We start from the raw sequence: 21083 nt of genomic DNA, 5'->3' as shown, positions 1-21083 counted from the left end.
TTAAAAGAAAGGGCTGAGTCTATAGATAAGCAGAATGAATAGTGTCCACTCTTCTATGCTAGAACCTTGCCTCCATTATGTCTTGGGAGCTTAAGAAAGAAATCAAACTTCCCTTTGAATTTAAAAAAGAAGATAATATATTGCAATTTTGCATGGGGAATTATATATTCTTTTCTGATCTTTATTCTGTTTTTTGCTTTATTTAAAAAAAAAAAAAAGCTAAAATTCAGATACTTTAAAATGTTTAGACCTTAAGTTGAAGTGAAAGGTCCTTTCTTCCAATTTCCACTCTTGTCATAGATGTTCTGTCTGGTTCACACCAATGCCAACATACTGTGTTCCTTTTTTTTTTCCCCCTAGAAGTAAGGAGATAGTGTGTGGGTAAATATATGCATCTGTCTTATTATACATGTAAGATGGCTAAAATGTCAGATCTGCTATTTTGTCTTACATAATCACATTCCTGCTTCTTTTTCTGTATACATCAACAGATGAAAAACAAATATATATATATATTTGTTATATATATATATATATATATAGAACATATATATATATGTTCTATATATAAAATATCTATTAAAATATATGTTATATATATATGATATACATGATATATATGATATATATGATATATAACATAAGGACTGGTACATAAGAAGCATTGTGGGGATTTTAGTTTGCTTTTTCCCACATTTTCCTGACTTGAGCCATCATCCTTTCTATCCTCCCTTTCCTGCTCAGTGTCCCTTCTGTTCCTCACTGACATGTTCACCTTCAGGTAGCTTTGCTCAAACATTAGTTTTACAGGCAGTTTCATAGGTCTTCTAAGAAACGAAAAATTCTATAGTCAAACAAGTTTCTGCAGTTTGGGATTTAGAAAATTACACAGTTCATTAATATAAGGGCATCTCAGGGCCTTGGAATAGGCCCCTGGCACTGTGAATCCTTCAGAGATAGATGCAATGAACCACGTCTCCAAAACCTATTAACCCCAAATACTTTTATGTGGAGCATCTCAAGGGACCACAATTTTTGCAGAAAACCTCTCAGCAATGATCACAAGTAGTTACATCATGCTAGAGACTCAGCCTAGATAACCTGCCAGTGCCGAGCACTAGAGATTATACAGTAGGGAATAATCTTAGCACGTAGGTGGGTCTGAGTGCCCAGGCCTGGCTCCACGTTTTTGAAAGGAATCTTTGGAGCCTTCCTATCTTCATGTTATCACTTTACTTTTCTTGCTAAAGATTTTTCTTAATGAATAATAGCTTTTTCTGATGAAAATGCTAGCTATACTGGCAGTATGGTTAATTCTAGATGTTGGTTTGTTTTTGTGTTTCCATTAAGAAACCTCAATGGTTTCCATTTTCATCTAGAGTGTAGGCTGTTGCCTCAATAAGCCAGGCAGTGGAATGCAGGAGCGCAAGCTTTGGGGACAGTGTGCTGGGGTCCAGGTCTTAGTCCTGCTCTGGCAAGCTCTATCACTTCATGCAAATTGTTTTAACAAATGTATACCTCACTGATTTGTAAAATGGGAGTGAAAATAATTCCTGTGTCTGTGGTTGTTTAGAAAAATTTAGTAAACACAACCACTTAAGAAAAGTATTTGACATGACAACACTATCTGTTGTCATTGTGATTTATCATTATCATTATTACATAGAGTACACTGTTCTTTATAATGGAGTTTATTCCCATGCTCCCCCCCTCCCCGCAAATAATAATGATTACAGTCTCTAAAATGGATGAACCAATTCAGGAAATGCTTTTTTATTGTTCATATCCTTGCAATGGTTCCTTGGTAGGGAGCAGAAAAGTAGGGTCGTCTGAACTCATTTGTTCAGTTTAATCACCTTTCAATTCTTCCACATTGTCTATTCAGAAACATGTTGGAAAAATATCAGCATTTCCAAATAAAGAACCCAAATGAGACACATTTGAAGAAACAGGTCTGCATGGCTGTCCAGCTGTGTGCAGCAGCGCCATCTTCTCACTCTGGCTTCATAACACATTTATTCACTTGCAAATGAACTCGAGGCTGAAGGGCAGATTTCTTTCTGGTCCAACTGTGATTTGAGAATGTATTTTCTGGGAAACTCTCTGTTACACCAGAAATCCACTGAAAGGAAATAAGTTGGATATTCTGTAATTCAATTTTAGATGGCCAATCCTTCCTGTCTCAGGTAACCCCCCTTCCTCAGGAGCCCTTCCCTGGCATCTGAACTGTGTTAAGCAGCCAAATTCTCTGCACTCTTCCCACCCTACACAGACTTTCTCTCATTCATGTGATGCCATTTTTCGAATTAGAAAAAGACAGCCCTTTCTCATGACAACTTTATTTCTGTCTACAAATTATTGTAATACATTGATTTTATTAAAGCAGGCCACCTATCAGAAAACTGTCCTTAGAAATACGTGAGTTGACAAGCTCTGGGAGGCAGGTGGTGACTCCTGGAATGCAGAGCCCCTGCACACCTCACCTGCCCAGCCTGCATGGTGACACAGTGGCCTTGAGCTATGCTTCCCTCCAGCAGGGCTCTCATGCTCACAGCAGTGTCTGTCCTCACCATTCAGCCGAGATGCAGGAGACAGGAGGTTGTACGTCATTGCTTGACGTCTGCTCTCACAGTGCAGAAAATCACACAACACAGCCTGTAGAATTTGAATTTTGATAAAACAGGTATTGGATGTTCTGTTCTAAGGTGCTGAAAGAGCAAAACACTTGCTTAAAAGATTTCAATTCCTGATGAAACCCGGTGGTTAAACAGTTGTTCATTGCAAGGCACTCATGAATATTCACACTTGTGAATACTTAGAGGTTTCTAAGCCTGTCCCTGGCGTGTTGAGTTGGATTATGCGTGCCTCTGCAAAGTGTGGCCTTACATTCAATGTTGTCTCTTTTCTGTTTATCCCCCATGACTGTGATCTGCGTTCTGCCTCAACATTTAGAGACAATTAAAAATAATGAAGTTATCAACAACCCAAAAAACTGAAGCCCATGGAATTAAGGAGTTCTGTGGTAGACATCACTCAGTATAAAATTAACTTGTCCAGGGGTGGCAAAGGAATGGAGACGGAGGAAGACTGCTGCAGGGACTGGAAGAACAGAAGGAAGACAGAAAGCACCAATGACATTTTTCAATTACTTTAAATCAGTATATTCAGAGGGACAGAACTGAAAAAGTTAAATTCTGGAAATACTTTAGGTGAAGTAGTTAAAGGTAAGAAACTAATTCTGAATGAAGCCCCACTGTGCCGGGTGCTCTGTGAGACACATAAACTTGTTATCTTATTGGGCTGGGGCTGTAGCTCAGTGGCAGAGCGCTGGCCTAGCACGTGTGAGGCACTGGGTTCAATCCTCAGCACCACATGAAAAACATAAACAAATAAAGGCATTCTGTCCATTTACAACTACCAAAAAAAATTTTAAAAAGATAAAAACTTGTTACCTTATTAATATGGCCAAGCTTAATAGAAGAAAGTAATAAGAAGATTGAATTTAGGATGAATTATATGAAATTAAACCCTTGGGATTTTATATGGAAAGATGAAATTAATAGCATTAAATTCTCCTTGGCCCTAGATAACTTCCTAAAGAGAAGTAGAAACCCTGTTACTGGGCTTATATGGATTAAGGTTGGGGTGTGAACTGCACTGAGAGAATGATAGTGAGACAGACCAGTGATCAACAAGGATTCTCTATCTGTAATTTTCCCTAACATGCTAGCTGTTGCCCAAACTGAAATTCAGGATATAGAATACATGCTGTTTAATGTATTTCTTTTTCTTCTTTTTTTTTTAAGAGAGAGAGAGAGAGAGAGAGAATTTTTTTAATATTTATTTTTTAGTTTTCGGTGGACACATCTTTTTTTTATTTGTATGTGGTGCTGAGGATCGAACCCAGTGTCCCGCGCATGCCAGGCGAGCGCGTTACCACTTGAGCCACCTCCCCAGCCCCTGTTTCATGTATTTCTATGTGCTTCTCTGAAGCCCTAAGCTGAAATGTATCTGCAATCCATTAGACAATGGTCATAGTGTAGCCAGAAAACCCTAGTGAGGCCTTTTGGAATTCGAAAGAAGTCGTGTCAAGCAAGAACTTTGGTCTCCAAGATTTTTATTAGAAACAAATGAAAGGAAACACAAACAGACCAATGAGCAAGTGACCTGTAGCATTACACAAACCTAGATGCCACAAATTCTCTGTTCTTCGCAGCATGGAGCTTAGTGCCAGCCTGGATCAAGTCTCAGCATCTCCAAAACCTCCTGGATGCTTGTGATAGTGACAGTTCACATGGACGTTGGTTTTAATGCTTGAAACATGCAGAAAATATTCCTTTGCTAAGTGGCTTGCTGAATTGTCTCTTCAGCACATTTGTCCAAAAACCAGCCTACATAAACTGTGGAATAAAACTCTGACGTTTTAATTTTATGTCTGCTCATACACTCTCAGCAGAAAGCATTCCTGAAGCCTAAAACTTTATTTGAAACATCTTTTCCACCCATCTTTATTTTTTGAGAATGCCACAAAATATTTCTAGAGAAATTGCTAATGATGAAGTAATGTGCTATTAAACTTATAATACAATATTAATCTTGTCAGTGGTGGTATTTTTACTTTTTTGGAATCTTTTCAAGTTTAATCATTAGTGCATGCCAAGAAAAATGTAGAAAAGAAAGGATTATTGTTCTTAGTCCAGGTAAATTTCCTCATCTGTATTTATGTAAATTGCCTCCTAATAATGGTTATGTCTTCATTATCTTCAGTAAATGACAAAAGCATTTTTTCATCAGTGTGAGTTTCTTGACTCTTCTCTTCCTGCCAACATGGTTGGTAGGACAGCTTTTCTTTCCGTAAGCAGACATTTTTCAAACTGTCACATCCTCAGAGCTCCAAATCCTGAATCCATGGAGTACATTGTAATTGACATACTCTTCCCCCTAAAATTCTACAACTAATGGGGAATGATAATTATAGAGCAGTACCTCCTATGGTTAGAGTTGGTGGAGCCTGTGAGCACGCTCAGTATGCCCACGTGCTTGAAGCTTGATTGTGACTGACATGAAAGTGTTTTTGTGGTTTGCTTTTTAGCAGTACAATAAAGTTGCCATTATGAGTGGTCAGAAACCACAAGCCAGATATTTACATGTGAGGTTTTGTCTGTAGCATTATTATGTAAATATGTTCTTTTCATGTCATAGTTATTTTTTTAATAAAAGAAAGGGTTTTTTGATTTGTTTAAACTATTTTGTCTTCTACTTTCCTATATTATAAACATATATCCTGGTTTCTCCTAAGATCACAGAGGTTAAGCACTAAAAGTTGGCGGAGTTTTCATTTGCAGATTAGGTCAGAGTTCACACACTGGTGGCCTCTAAACTAGAATTGGTCACTGCTGTGTGTTGTTTAGCTCAACAATACTTTTAAAGAATATAATTTCCCATGCTTAAAAATGAGACCATGTCACACAGCCTGGATTTTTGTCTTAGAGACTCAGATTTGGTGGCCCTGGACTTGCAGTTGGCTAGGCTGAATCATGACTAGCACCATTGTTTAGTTCACCAAGGCTCCACTGACCCTCTTCACCACATCCCACCAATCCTCATTGTTTTTCCTCTTTAGAGATTACCTAACTGGCCCCTGCAGGCATCTGGTTTGTAACATTTTGAAAGGGTTTTTTTCTTCCCCATGAAATCAGATAAGAATCATATTCATAATCACATCTGAGTAAAATGTAATCAATGGATGTTTTAACTTTGGGTTAGATTTGTCTTTAAAAAGTGGTAACAGAGGTGCTGGGAATGTAGCTGCATGGCAGAGCACTTGCCTTGGAAGCACAAGGCCCTGAGTTTGATCCCAGTACCACCAAAAAAAAAAAAAAAAAAAAAAAAAGGTAATAAGGGGCAAAAAGCTAAGAGAAATAAATAAAAGCAGTCAAAGTCACTTTAAAATAACCATGCCACAGACATTTAAATACTTCTTTTAACTCTCTTCTGTGCTATTAAATTTTTTAAAATCATGGGAGGGAAAGAATTTAAGTAAAAAATGCATGTCATAAGGTTACAAATTGAAAAAGCAAATGCCCATTATCTATTATTTTAGAGACACAAAGATCTAAACTAACATGTTAAAATTTGCCTTTGGATTTTTCTGCTAAGTGAAATTTGATGCGTAAGTTCTCATTTCCTAATCCCCATTAGTAGTAATGACATTGGAAACCCCAAAACAAGTTTGTGCAACCTTTCTGAACTCCTATGCACCAGATTAATCTAGAGAGTTTTTGTTTTTTCTCTCTCTTGTGATCTACTGTGAATTTAAAGCATCTATTCTTGACCCTATTAAGCTAAATAACTTCCAGAATAACAGCTGGTCTTGGAACCTCAGAAACTGAGTGATGTCAGAGAGGAGGTAAATGAAGGGCAAATTCAGGGGTGATTCTATTTGTTGTTGTTCTAATTAGTTATATATGACAGAATGCATTTTGACACATCATACATACATGGAGTATAACTTCTCATTCTTCTGGTTGTACATGACGTAGAATTACACCAATCATATATGTACATTCTACTATTCTCCCTAGTCCCATACCCCCTCCCCTCCCTTCACTCCCCTATGTCTAACCCAAAGTACCTCTGTTCTTCTCTAGACCTCACCACTTTATTGTGAATTAGCATCCGCATATCAGAGAAAACATTTGGCGTTTGGTTCTTTGGGATTGGCTTATTTTGCTTAGCATGATATTCTTCAACTCCATCCATTTATAGGCAAATGCCATCATTTCATTCTTCTTTAAGGCAGCATAATATTCTCTTTATCCATTCATCTGTTGAAGGGTACCTAGGTTGTTTCCATAGTTTAGTTATTGTGAGTTGAACTGCTATAAACATTGATGTGGCTGTGTCACTATAGTATGTTGATTTTTAAGTCCTTTGAGTATAAACTGAGGAGTGGGATAGCTGGGTCAATGGTGGTTCCATTCCAAGTTTTCTGAGGAATCTCCATACTGCTTTCCATAATGGTTTCACCAATTTGCAGTCCCACCAGCAATGTATGAGTGTTCCTTTTCCTCCACATCCTCACCAACATTGGTTGTTGCTTTTATTCTTGATAATTGTCATTTTGATTAGAGTGAGATGAAATCTTAGTGTAGTTTTGATTTGTGTTTCTGTAATTGCTAGAAATGTTGAATATTTTCCCATATATTTGTTGATCAGTTGTATTTCTTCTTCTGTGAAGTGTCTGTTTAGTTTCTTAGGTAGAGTTTTGATTCTTCAGTATCCCAGCGCCAGGCCACATCTCTACTCCTGGGCCTGGCCCCTCTACATAGAAACTTGGTTTGCCTGAAGCCACCAAACTTGCTTGACCTTTATTTTCTCTTAGAAATCTGAATCAGAATATCCATGTATAGGTTACCTTACGTCAGCCTTGACCAGAGTGACTCTCCATTTTGATTGCTAATCAGAGTGATACTTGATAGCCAAAAAGAGAACAGATGACTCACCAAGAGAAGTCAGTGCATTTTAATTGTTGCTGAGATTCTTCTTAAACATAAAGCTTTAGAACCTCAAGGCAAAGTGAATACATTAATAGACTGCCCAATAGAAGTCCTGTTTTGTCCTTTTCTTATGGATAGTGTTTGTACTGTCTTTTATCCATACTCCCCCCCCAATGTTGTACAAAACCATGTTTGCATTTTGGTATGATATTTTTTTTAATTTTTAATTTTAGTTTTTGAATTTAATTTTTAAAAAAATTTGGATTGACAAACAATAATTATATATATATATAATAGGATAGGATACAAATAGGTGTTTTAATGTATATTATATATATTATAGAAAGATCAAATCAAAGCAGTTAGCATATCTGTGTCAAGAAGGTTTAAAATCTATTTTAGCAATTTGAAATATATAATGCATATTAAGTATAGGCACCACACTAAAATGTATCACTGAATCAGTCACTGAAATGTATTTCTGGTGTCTAATATAATTGTATATAACCTTTCACCTTTAAAAAAAATGCATTATGGCCTCTGTGCCTGGCCCTGGAGTTACTGTGTGACCTCTCTGAGCCTCAGCTTTCTCATTTATAAAATGAATATAACAATACCTCTCTCCTAGGGAGGATAGAAGGAGGTAATTATTCCATGCCAAACTCTCAGTAGAATATATAGCCACCATTATTATGTATACATTTTTATATATCATTGCGTAGACATAATTTCCTCTTTCTTAATATTACAGTGTAAGCATTTTTATGTCACTATGTAATTTTGCATCATAATGTTTATTGACTATTTAATATTCTATCCATTATTGTTGAGCATTTAGATTGCTCAGCTTTCCACTAGGAAGAATAATTTGGCAGTGATAGGCTTGAACCTCTTCCCTGTTTTTTGGAATAGTTCCTTAGGACAGATTCCCAGATGCATAATTACTAGGTCAAACAATTTGAATAGTTTGATGCTCTTGAGAGGCATTGTGCAATCATTCTTTAGAAGGGTTGTATCAATTTACAATGACACTAACAGTTGGAGGAGTACTGAGCCCTTGTCAGCACTCAGCCTTGCAATTGTGTGTGAAATAGCACCTGGCTTTATCTTGCCTGTTATTACTGGTGAAATTGGACTTAGTTGGATTTTTTTTCCTCTTTGTCTACTCCTATTTGTGAACTATTTGTATTCTTAACCATTCATTATCCATTGGGGTTTTTTCCATCACTTAGTAAGGACAGGGCAGTGCCTCATAACTTGGTGCTTCAAGTCACACCTGCATACACAGAACTTGGCTATCTTGGAAAACAGAAGACCTGCCTCTTGCTTATCAATAAGATACTCCAAGCTGCTTGAAAAACACAAAGGGCACAGCTTGATCTATGTTCTCTTAAATAACTGGCTATTTATAACATATTCAAACAGCATGGGTAATTGGAAGCCACAAAACAAATGTGCTTTACCTCAACTGTTTAAGAAATAAACCCCAGAAGATAAGAAGTTAATCCGGGAGCTGTTTCATAGCTTATTCTTGAGAGTCGACACTAGAGCCAGGTGTTCAGTCCTCCCAGATCAGTGCCTTGCCTCCTCATCAGTGTCTTGGCTCCAGTATCCTTCAGTGGGACCCCTGCTGTTCACCCACAGTGATAGTTTAACTGAGTAATGGAAGAAAGGAAGTCTTTTTGGTTAATTCCTGTCCTCATTCCACTTCACAACATTTTCATGAATCAGACTCATCTTTTCTAACTGAGCATTTCCTTAAGGAAAATAAAATAAGAAGGAGTGGAAGACAGGTCAAATTAAGCCCCTTTCACAAAATTTTTACCTAGGCCTCAAGATAGGATGATTCTTGGGGCAACTGCAACAGCAAAGTTCACCATCAATTTCTTAGAAGCTTGAGGGGAAAGGGTGTCAAGTTTTGTAAACATTTCTCACTTGCCAAGAATAACAGTTGATTGACTGTGGGCAATGAGTTTTGCCTGGGATAATAGCCTCTGTACCTGGAGGGACATATTATTGACCTTTCAACATTATTGAATAGGCATTTTTCTCCTAGTTTTCTTTTTTTAATTATTTAAATATTTTTAGTTGTAGATGGACACAATATCTTTATTTTATTTATTTATTTTTATGTGGTGCTGAGGATTGAACCCAGTGCCTTATATCTGCTAGGCAAGCGCTCTACCACTGAGCCACAGCCCTCGCCCCACCTCCTGGTTTTCATTACACCCATCTTGGTGCTTTGTGATTGAGCACCAAGGCCAATGAGCATTTCCTGTCTTCTTGTTTTAGTCAGCTTTTTCACTGCTGTGACCAAAAGACCTGACACAAACACTTTTAGAGGATGAAAAGTTTATTTTCAGGCTCAGAGTTTCAGAGGTCTCAGTCCACAGATGGCTGTATCCATTGCTATAATGTGTAGCAGAACATCATGGTGGATGAGTGTGGTAGAAGAAAGCAACTCAGGACATGGCACAGGAAACAGAGAGAGACTAAGTTCAGCTCAAAAAATATGTACCCCAAAAGAACACCCCTAATGACCCACCTTCTCCAGCCACACCCTACCTGCCCGCCATCACCAGTTAATCCCTATCAGGGGGTTAATGCACTGATTAGTAAGGCTCTCATAACCCAGTCATTTCACCTCTGAACTTCCTTGCATTGTCTCACACCTATTATCAAAACCATAACATTTCTGAAGGCTACATGGAAAAACATTCATGAGCCTCTGCCCAAAAAAAACCTTGAATCGAAAATCAAAAAGGTACACAGAATGCTGAAGTAAACCTCAATAATAACTGTAGTTTAATCACACCTATTGAACATCTGTTATTTTGCAGATGTGTTCCATTTTAGTGCTTTTTAAACTATTGGTTGTGGAATGCTCTATTTTCAATTATTGAAATATTGAAATCCTCCATTTTTTAATATACCTTCCTAGTTGTTCATTAGACAGGAGCAACTAATCAAGAAAGTTGAATTGGACAGATATCTGATTGCCAAGATGTATGGGAGTACTTCAGTTTAATTTTTTTCTCATTTAAAAAATTTACTCCTCTACTTAGAAGCTATGTTATTAGCTGTTGCCCAGATACTGACTTTTTTCCGCTCAGCACAGCTCCCTTTACCATGATTTGCATATAAATGAGTTATAAGTAAATGTGTCCTTGTAGAATGTTTCTTTTTGTTACTTTACTAGATAAATAAAATATTATTCTCTTATCTAAAAGCTCATGTTCTCTTAAAAAAGAGAAAAATGTCATTAAGTCAGTGTATAAGTACATTAGACTTTTAAATTTGGAAAAAAAAGAGGAGTATATTTATATTTCATGAAGCATAATTATTTTATTGCAATTGATACAGTGTAATGAATGTAGTATATTTCAAGTTTTTTGTTATATTCATGTCCTTTGTGCTTTAAGCAATGAATTTATTTCCCATGTTACATTTTTCCCTCTTCCTTCTGAAAGTAAAATTGTTTATGAAACTGTGGCTTAGCAACAAAAGGAAAAGAAAAGCTGTCTTTCTGACTTCAAGGGAAGAAATGGCATGCAGTATACTAGAAAGAGCTCTGCATTATGTTAAGCAAAGTGAGTCAGACTCTGAAAGTCAAGGGTCATATGTTTTCTCTCATATGTGGAAGTTGGAGAGAAAAGAATCTCATGAAAATAGAGGGAGCCATTAGGGTAAAGGAAAGGGGGGGCCAAGGGGGGAGGAGTGGAGGTCCTGGGGAATGAAATAGATCAAAGTACCATGTGCAAATATGCCACAGTGAAAGCCACTATTCTGTATAATTATTATATACCAATAAAAAAAAAAAAAAAAAAAAAGCATGAGCTCTGGACTGGGAAGAAGCAGGTATGGATGCCGGGCTCCAGTTCTGCTGTAATATAAATGTTTGTTAGGTGAGTGGATCAGAGAGTGAATACACAGACTACCTCTTTGGACCCAATTATTCCTGAATCATTTTGGTCCAAACCTAAAATAGAAGCTTTTCATATGCTTTTTGTATCTGTCCTAAACTCAATTTTTCATTTAATTAGCTACATATCCATACATTAGTTAATCTACAAAAGTCTTGCTTTAATGCTTTAGACATGCACTTGATGAACATTTCCCATGCTCAGTTTACTTTGAGTCAAACTTCCATTTCTATAAATAACCTGCCTGGAAAAGTTTATCAGGACAAGGATCAACTTAAATGAGAAAGACTAGGTTAAGGGGGAAAAATGGAAAAAAGCATATGAGTATCCCAGCTTATCTTTTTAAATTTTTTTCTTTTTAGTGCATTTCTGCAATTGCTGGAGATGTTGAACATTTTTTCATATATTTATCGACCCATTGTATTTCTTCTGTGAGGTGCCTATTTAGTTCTTTTGGCTATTTATTGATTGGATTATTTGGGGGTTTTTGGTGCCAGCTTATCTTAAATGAAAATTTCTTGGTGTAAATTTGTTATTTTGTTTTATTTTTTAATTTTTTTAAAGAGAGAGAGAGACAGAGAGAGAGAGAGAATTTTTTTTAATATTTATTTTTTAGTTTTTTTCGGTGGACACGACATCTTTGTTTGTATGTGGTGCTGAGGATCGAACCACTTGAGCCACATCCCCAGCCCCTGTTATTTTGTTTTAAATAAATTGCCAGAATACCAGACATAGTCATACTCAAATTTAGCTATAGCAGCCATTGAATGGATTATTATTCAGGCATTAAAGTTATGTCTATGAAAAATTCTTAATGACATGGCAAATTATTTCTAATACGGTGACTGAGAAAATAGAAAATTCTGTATTATAGTTTAATCTCAACTAGATAAAAATAAAAACATCAACATTATTAACTGTAATTTTCTCTAGATGATGATATTATTTTATGATTTTCTTCTCTGTTTTTATTTAAAAAAAAAAAAAAAAAACAACTAAAATCCCAGAGGATAGCTAAGATATCTTTTGCATGTAAAATGTCCTTTCACAGTCTGATCAACCCTTTTAGGCCTCCTGAAGAGTTATAAAATAGCCCAAACAAAGTAGGAAGAGATAGAAAGCCTAAAGAGTAAAACAATTTATAAACCAATAATTATTCCTTATGTAAGTAAGAATGGATAATTTTAAAATAATATATTATTTTTAATAATGTAATAATTTTAAAATACTGTATTTAATGACATTCCATAGTGTATTTATCAAGCATATTTTTATAACTAGTAAAAACACAAAAGATGAATAAAATACAGAATCCAGAGTGTATTGACTCAGTTGAACATAAGAATAAAGTGATTGATCTTTTTTCTTTTTCATTCTAATATACTTAAAAAACAAAAACAAAAAAACCCTAGCTAGTAATTTTTGGCAAAAATTTAAAAGATAAATTATGTTGTGTATTTTTTTTTTATTATTGCAATTCTAAGTTCTTTAATGCTTTTACTCATAAAGAAATAGCCCCAGATGAGGAACAACACAGACAGGTTCAGTTTGGTCCTGTTCCCTGAGGTCACAGCAGCAGGCCATGCCTCAGGTATGGGGATGCAAGTTCAGCAGCATTGGTTGTGGCAAGAAAAGTCCAAAACATGACAAGAGTCAGCAGTTTCAGGGCTGGGATCTCACTTATTTCATTTCATGCAGTGATCACTTATTATAAATTACTATATGCCAGATACCAGCTACACACTGAGGATCTTAAATGAATAAGACATCTCAGACCAAAAGGAACTGACAGACTTTTATGCAAAAACTAGAAACTAACTCTTAGTTATCATGAAAAACTCGATGTAGGGGTCATCCCAGCATAATGGTAGAGCGGTCAGCTTTGCTGAGAAATTCCAGAAGTGATGCTTGAATATAGATTTGATCACAGAACGGGGACAGAGCTGCACGTGTCAAAGTCATAGAGCACAAAACTACACCAAGGGTTCTGGGAATTATGATTACATATTTCCCACCCTTTCCTTCTTTCTTTTCATTCATTTATGTAGTCATTCAGAAGCTTTATCAAGCTCTCCTTTATACCAGGCATTGTCCCAGCCACACTGTCCTAAATCTCCTGTAAACCAGGCCCATCTTTAGGTATCTTCATCCGGGAGAAGGAAGTCTGCTGGTGTCTCTGCTCAGGACAGAGCTAGTCAGGCATGAGGCATAATATGCTTAACTTCTTTCAAATGGAATTGCATAGTATATGTTTTTATATTAGAACTAGCACTAATGGCCATTTTCTTTATAGGTAGTGCCATTATTTCTGTTATGTTTCTGAAAGAAAATTTGAGAGCCTCAGATTTACTGGGTGAGTAATTGTTTAATTCATGTAATTATAACTTTGCTTGACAAGGAAATAAATAATAGTATCCATAAAAATGTGTGCTTTAAAACTAGGGGAAAATTATGAAATGGCTGTAGATCTCATTTAGATGTGACTGTAATTCTACCTTGGAATTCCCGTCCCTTCTCACATGAAATACTCATATTTTCATTGTGACCGTGGCTCATGCTACTGGCCATAGCTATCATTTTGTAATGTTGTTATTATTAATGTTGTAAAATTTTATGAACATAAAATTCAATGAAAATTTCTGAGTTGCCTAATAGACTATTCCACTTCAAAGGATATGCTTTCTATATTGTTGCATTTGTATGGTATAAAAGTGAAAACCACACAAAATAAGATAATTAGTTACCAAGTAATTACCTATGGTATTTAACTCCTTGCAAAGGTAACACAGAGAGTTGCTCTTCCAAAATTTTGAAAATACAGTTGTTAATAGAAAACAAAGAGAGTAATGGAGGAAGGAGTGGTTTGGCAAAACTAAATCTAAAGTCAATAAAAATAAATAAATAAAGTGAATGATGAATAGAAAATGAAAAGAAAATAAAAGTAGTCTTCCTGGCTATAAAAGAGATTTCTGTTACATTTCGAAGCTATCATTTATTCATTGTGTCTTCTTGCTTTTGTTGGAAATATCATTGGTGAGAAGAATTATAGAGTTTCATATTTTATTCCTTGACAAAATCCTGCTTGAATTGCTGCTGACATATGATAATGAATACAGATACTTTAGGCACTTGAAATAAAACAATGCCTGCCCTCTTCCAGAGAGATCATATTTTTCGAAAAATGTGAGCTCTAAATGTGACACCAGTGTTGGTATGTTGAGCATTTGTTCTCCCAGATCACGTTTCCCTTGAGCCTGATGTCTTGAAAGTGTTTTCACTCTTTCTTTTCCTCCTTGGTTTGATTATGCTAGTAGAGTTTTTAGTCAACATTGTCAAATTTTTCATGGTTAAAATGTTTTTTAAAAATGTATTCATATGTGAACTGTATCTTTTGCAGCATATTATTTTTTCTATACTCTTTTATGTGTTGTGGTTTATGGAATCATTTGCGGAAGTCATAGGCAATCAGAAGTAAGAATGACCAATACCCAAGTTTCATAAATTAAAAAAGTAGATCCTATGTTGTTTTTGTCATTTATCAAATGTCTCAAGGAAACATTGAATACTTTTATCTAACACCTGTTATCTTTCGTAGTGGGTGGTTAGTTACCGATTAAATTCATATGACTTAATGAGATAATATACATGGGTATAGTGGAAGATTTACTAATTGTCTTGAATATTGTTAGCAAAATGATAATTAGGGCTGAATCCCTGCCCTTAAATAATTTACGATTTATAATAAAATAAATACATAAAAGCTAGGGAGTGTGGCACAGCCGCTCAGGAGGCTGTGAGGCAGGAGGATCACAAGTTTAAAGCAGCCTCAGCAACTTAGTGAGGTCCTAAGCAATGTAGTGAGACCCTGTCTCCAAATAAAAAATAAGGGCTGGGGATGTGGCTCAGTGGTTAAGCACCCCAGGGTTCAATACTAGTTACCAAAATAAACACACACACACACACACACACACACACACAGACACACACACAGACACACACACAAAATTTTTTTAGAAATAGAAAACAATGTATATCATAATGTCATGAGCCATTAGTTTAGATCTCAGCACTACTGACATCTCAGGCTCCCTAATTCTTTGCTGTAGGGGGATATTCACTGCATTGCTGGGTGTTTATCACCCTACAGTCCTTTACCTATTAGATGTCTCTAGCACCCTCTACCCCACTTACCACAATCAAAAGTGTCTCTGGACATTACTAAGTGCCCCTAAAGGACACAATTATGCCAAATTGAGAACCACTAGGTTAGAATAAAGAGAAGTAATCTCTCTGAAGATCAGAGAGAATTTTTTTATCAACATTTAAATCAGTCCTGACTACTGAACGGGACAGGCATAGGCCACATCCAAGGACATGAAGGGGGCACATAGAGGGACTAATCCAGGGAGCGTCCACAAAGGTACAGCAGTGGCAAAGTAAGTGTCTGTTTACTAACTGTACTATAACTGCTGCCTATAAGGATTAGGAGAAAAATAAGAAAAACTCATAACTATGGAAAAGGAAAAGATGGAAATATCAGTATGTACAGATGGTTTGCTTATGTACTTTAAAAAAATCCAAGATTAACTAAACATTACTAGAAACAATAAATTAACTTAACAAATTAAAGGATTTAATTAAATTCACTCTAATGGATTTGAATCTGGATTCAACTTCTGCTTTTTACTATATGGCCAACCACATATAGATAAGTATTACTTCTCTAAGCCTCAGTTTGCTGACAAATACGTAAAAATGTTTTGAAAATCAAATTGGATTACTCACATAAAAGCACTTTGAGAACTGTAAAACTCTCTCACTGCAATTGTTATAATTACTATGATCACCTTCATATCCAAGAGATTCCCAAGAGGTAATACTAAAACAATAAGAAATGGGGAAACAAACACACACACACACACACACACCAAGAAAACAAAGTAAAACTTCAAATTAATTCTTTGATAATTTTTATATAATAACAGCTATAAAAGATGTTAATAACAGCTAACATCTTTTGAACATTTATTCTTGCCAGGTACTATGTTGTGCTGTTCATGGACTATCTCATTTAAATGTAGGAACACCCCATTTCCAGAAGCAAAATTTGAAACTTAGGTTAAAGAGCCATCTAATTGGTGCATGATGGACCAGTGTTCTAACAGTGGCCACCTGATAAAACTGTAGCATAATGGTTTGGGGTGAGTCTCTAGCATCAGAGAACTGTTTGACTTTTTCAGAGTTAATAAATAAGTTTTTTTCAGAGTTAATAAAATAAGCTCTTATAAGCCTCAATTTCCTCATCTTTAAAATGAAGGTTAATATTACCTACCTCACAGGATTAAATTATGGCCTATTCCATAATAAGAACTCAAAATGTTAGCTGTTCCTGTTATTACTTTTACAACCAGCAGCAACCACCACTGTGCTCTTCGAGTTAATCAGAGGAATTAGAATATTTTTCTACCTTTAGTAGTCCAGGTAACATTTCCCAGAACTCTGGGAATTTTATCCCTTTCTAACTGAATGTTTTTGGAATATGGCTACATCGCATGTATCACATTTGTTTCATACAACAGTTAAAAGTGATCAGTTCTTGCCTTTAATCAGTGGCATACAATAAAACAGGATTTAGTCACATATTTCACACATTTTCCTCTGACAAGCAATATCATAAGATCACTTTATACTTACAGAAGTCCAGGGAAGGACTTTTCCCCAACTGTGTTCAGTAATGTGTTAAGTCAGTATATTTCCTTTGGACCTTTATTGCTGTTGCCTTGAGAAAATTAAGCTCTTTCTGTTAAAAGCAAAAAATGCATTTTTCCCCCTTTACAGGGTCTAAAACCAAACAGGGAAAAGGGTAGTTACTGGTGTTTCTTAAAGATTAACATATGAGCATGCTAAAAAATTAAATTGTCAAAATGTGAGAAGAAAAATCATTTATTTTTCCCTGCTTCAAGCAAATGAAAGTTTGTTTTTCACGATGGAACAAATAAAGATTTTGGGGCCATGTGGAAACAAGCTGAACTAATTTATTGCCAAATGTTTCTCTGTGTCTATGAAGCTTTTCACCACTAGCCTCAAAAAATGACCTCACAAAAGCTATGTCTGAAAGGAATCGCCAACTATTATTAACTCAATGACAAGCATTGGACTCTGCTCTGATTCTTAGTGGATTAATAATTTTAAATTATTTTAATGATTATTTTTCCTTTTTAAAAGCACCAGATTTCTCTCCCCTTTGACCAGCCAAAAACTATAGTATTTTCCTCTCTCTTCTCCCAGTCATCAAAAGTCTCAAACCTAATAGTCTGAGATCCTTGTTGATTTGAGCCCAGATAATGTCATCATAGAAATAAAAACTGCAGTCAACTAACTCATCAGCACTCCCCAAGAGACCAGGAACTAGATTACTTCAAGTCACCTACAAAGGGTTTCCCCAGATGGGAAGCCAAGGGATTAATAGCAAGATGAAGGCCACCTCCTTCCTTCCTTCTCAAACACCCTAGATCACTGTGGTTTGGGTCCAGAATCTAGAAGAGTATTGCAGCCAAATGAAGCATCATTTCTAATTGGAAGGACAGATTGGCCATTTTGGTTTCAGATACCTCAAGAATGGGAGCCTTTCTGATGGCAGAGCCAGGACCATTTGGATTCCCTGTATCACCGAGACTTCCCAGTCTAGGGTTCCTTCGAGGAGTCTGGAATGGCTGCATTTATTGGAGGGTAGTCCCAAGTGTCTGGAGTTAAGCAGTCCAGTCTACTCTGTGACTTCTGGTATCCCAAAGAGCAGTGATTGGTTTCCTGTTAATCAAGGTACATATTTGAGGACTGAAGGAATCAACCTTGTTTGGAGTGAGGTTAGTTGAATATTTTAAGACTCTGAAGGCTCCCAGAAGTCAGGTCAAGTTATAAAACAGGCAGTTAATACTACTTGGCATCCAACTGGGGAGTGAGTTCAAGATTCAAGGAGATTCCAGGTTTTAGTGAAAGGGAAAACTAGTCTAGAAAACAGGATGTTAATTGAGGAAGAAGTGTATATCATCGATCCTGGATGCTGTACCACTGAGTTATACCCCCAGCCCTGCACATCAATCTTGAAATGAAAGACATCCCACCCCCTGGGGTGTGGGAGGGGAATCAGCTCATTGGAGGTGCCAGCAAACAGCAGCACCAGGAGGAACCCAATTCTAGGCTTGGTTCCCTGTGAACACATTTATACTTCATTCCTGTCCACAGGTGTCTACGGGAGACTTTTGCAATAGGAGACCAGGCGCCTCCTGAAACAAGGGCTGCATTCTCACAGCCAGGCCAGTTACAAGTCAAGTATTTCCCACAGTAGAAAATATTCCCTAAAGCACTACTTCAGGGAAATATAAATGGTCAAAAATGATTTGGAAATATGACAACCACATGCTCCTTACGCAATCCATGTGAACATCAACACATTAGTAGATCTGAGAGGTCTTCTAGTGAGAGAACTAGTCAAATTCATTTAGCTCGCCTCTTTCCAAATAATATTTGACTCATTTGGGCCTTTTTTGGTGAGGCCTCCACCTTTTGAAAACTGGTTTCAGGGAACACCAATTTGGGAATGCTCTTCTAAATGAACATTAGAGCCCCCAAAATTATGTGAGACTAGTCAGGGACCCCGGAGACCTCTGCCGGGAGGAATCGTTTCCTTATTTCTGGCCTGTTGGTGATCTGTACAGTTGTGGGGGGCTCCACTCATTTAGACTACCATGTGAATGACAGTTTGAGCTTTCCCTTCAGGAGCCCTACCCCTTAATGCATACAAGAGGCAGTGGAATGAAACAGAAAACAGGCTTCCTAGGTTCCAATCCAAGTTCTCAACATATTAGTTGGAAAACCCCAAGCAAAATAGTTATTCTCTTTGTGACTCAGTTTCCTCATTTGTTAAATATAGATAATAATAGTTTAAGATTGTACATTAAATATCATGCAGGTTGAATACTGTATGGCATATACAGCGTATGTTTTAATAATATAATTACATAATAGTAAACAATAGTCCTCCCCTTATCAAGTTTTACTTTCTGTGGTTTTAGTTACCCATAGTAAACTGCAATTTGAAAAATATTAAATGGAAAATTGCAGAAATAAACAATTCATAAGTTTTAAATAAGTTTTATTAAAGCATATTGTAATTATTAGATTGTATTATTAGTTATTGCTGTTCAGCTCTTACTTTGCCTAATTCATAAGTTAAACTTTATTATAGGTAGGTAGACATAGGGAAAAAAGCAGCATGCATAGGATTCAGTCCTACGTGAGATTTCAGGCACCCACTGGGGGCCTTATCATGTATCAACTGTGGATAAGGGGGGACTACTGTCATAGTTTTTCACAGATTTGTTATAAGGATTAAATTAGAATATAGAATTGTGCTCATTAGTATTAGCTATATATTTTCTATTATCATGTTTTAATATTATGCTGATCATAATAAAACAATCATGTTGGCCATACTTGCCGATGAAATCAATAGTTCTAAGAATATCACCTTAATAAAAAGGATTACCTTGCCTTAGTACATTCTCTCCCAGGATACCTAGTATATACCTACTGTAAATAGTGGGAATTTGCTTGTATACCTGTTTTGCTTGTATACCTGTTTTGCACATAGGTCAAGTTTATACAAGAAGGTTTCATTGCTTGTATATTCTGTCAAGCTAAATGTGAGATCTCCACTGTCAACTTTTAAGTAACTTGCATCATATTTGATTAGAAAACATAATTGCTGCAGGTTGGGATGTGAGGGAGAAAGATGAGGCACTTCCTTGAGTGGTGAGTAGCGTTCAGCTCCAGACATGGACTCCCACCTGAAGTTTACCCACAGTGCCCAGCTGCTCTGTTTTGGGCCATCTCCAATATCCCGATCCTGGTGCTTCATACACCAGTTCCCAAGGTTAGCTGGGGGAGGAAACATAGTGCTGCAATATTTGCTTCTCTGTGTTCTGTTAATTAGGTCATTTCCTTCATTGCAGTTCCTTTTAAGACCAATGGGGCAAAGTTTTCACTAAGCAGTCAGAAGATGCTCGATGATTCCTTCCTGTCCATACCTTCCACTGACTCCTTATAAACAGTTTCAGTGACAGTGTCTGATCATCCTGAGCTATATCATTAGGTATACTATTTTAGATTAATTTTTAAGTTGAACTTAGATGGCCTTTAACTCATGACAAACAGTCAACATCCCGAGGGAATTGATCCTAGGTCCTGTGTCGCATCAGGCCTCCAGGGGAGTTTCAAGCAAATTCAGCTGCCCAGACTGGCCTCTTGGGATCTAGAAGATATGATGACTTAATTCATACTTAGAGATCAGGGAGACTCATCCAGTTACAGCTGTATCAATAACTTGCTGGAGCTCTTCTGGCTAGCAAGTCACAATGAAATTTGAATTTTTCAGAGACAGTTTCAACTTTGATGAGACTTGCAGGAATCCAAGTCTTGACCATAATTGTAACCACTCCTGTGGACCAGAAGCATATCTCTACTGCCTGCTTCTTTGGGATATTACATATCCATATCACTCTTTTGGGTAACAGGGCCAAAGAAGATAAACTAGCAAGTTTTCTAAGTTAGAAATCTGTGTCCTCCAAAAGAGTATTTATGGTTTCACTGAAATAAAAATAGC

The 21083-nt window shown here is 36.5% G+C and overlaps 1 protein-coding gene across 2 annotated transcripts in view; it reads left to right on the top strand.

The window, feature by feature from the left end:
- Positions 1–21083, top strand: part of Nipal2 (NIPA like domain containing 2) — a 77398-nt gene that overhangs the window by 25347 nt on the left and 30968 nt on the right. For both annotated transcript variants that reach the window (XM_076835812.2, XM_076835810.2), the window contains exon 4: positions 13716–13775. In XM_076835812.2, the coding sequence (XP_076691927.1) occupies positions 13716–13775 (60 nt within the window). The remainder of the gene's footprint in view (positions 1–13715; positions 13776–21083) is intronic.

The sequence above is a fragment of the Callospermophilus lateralis genome, chromosome 16 (genome assembly GCF_048772815.1).
Source record: "Callospermophilus lateralis isolate mCalLat2 chromosome 16, mCalLat2.hap1, whole genome shotgun sequence".
Lineage (NCBI taxonomy): Eukaryota > Metazoa > Chordata > Mammalia > Rodentia > Sciuridae > Callospermophilus > Callospermophilus lateralis.
Note: the sequence above shows the minus strand (reverse complement) of the source record. Positions and strands in the feature narration are given on the sequence as shown.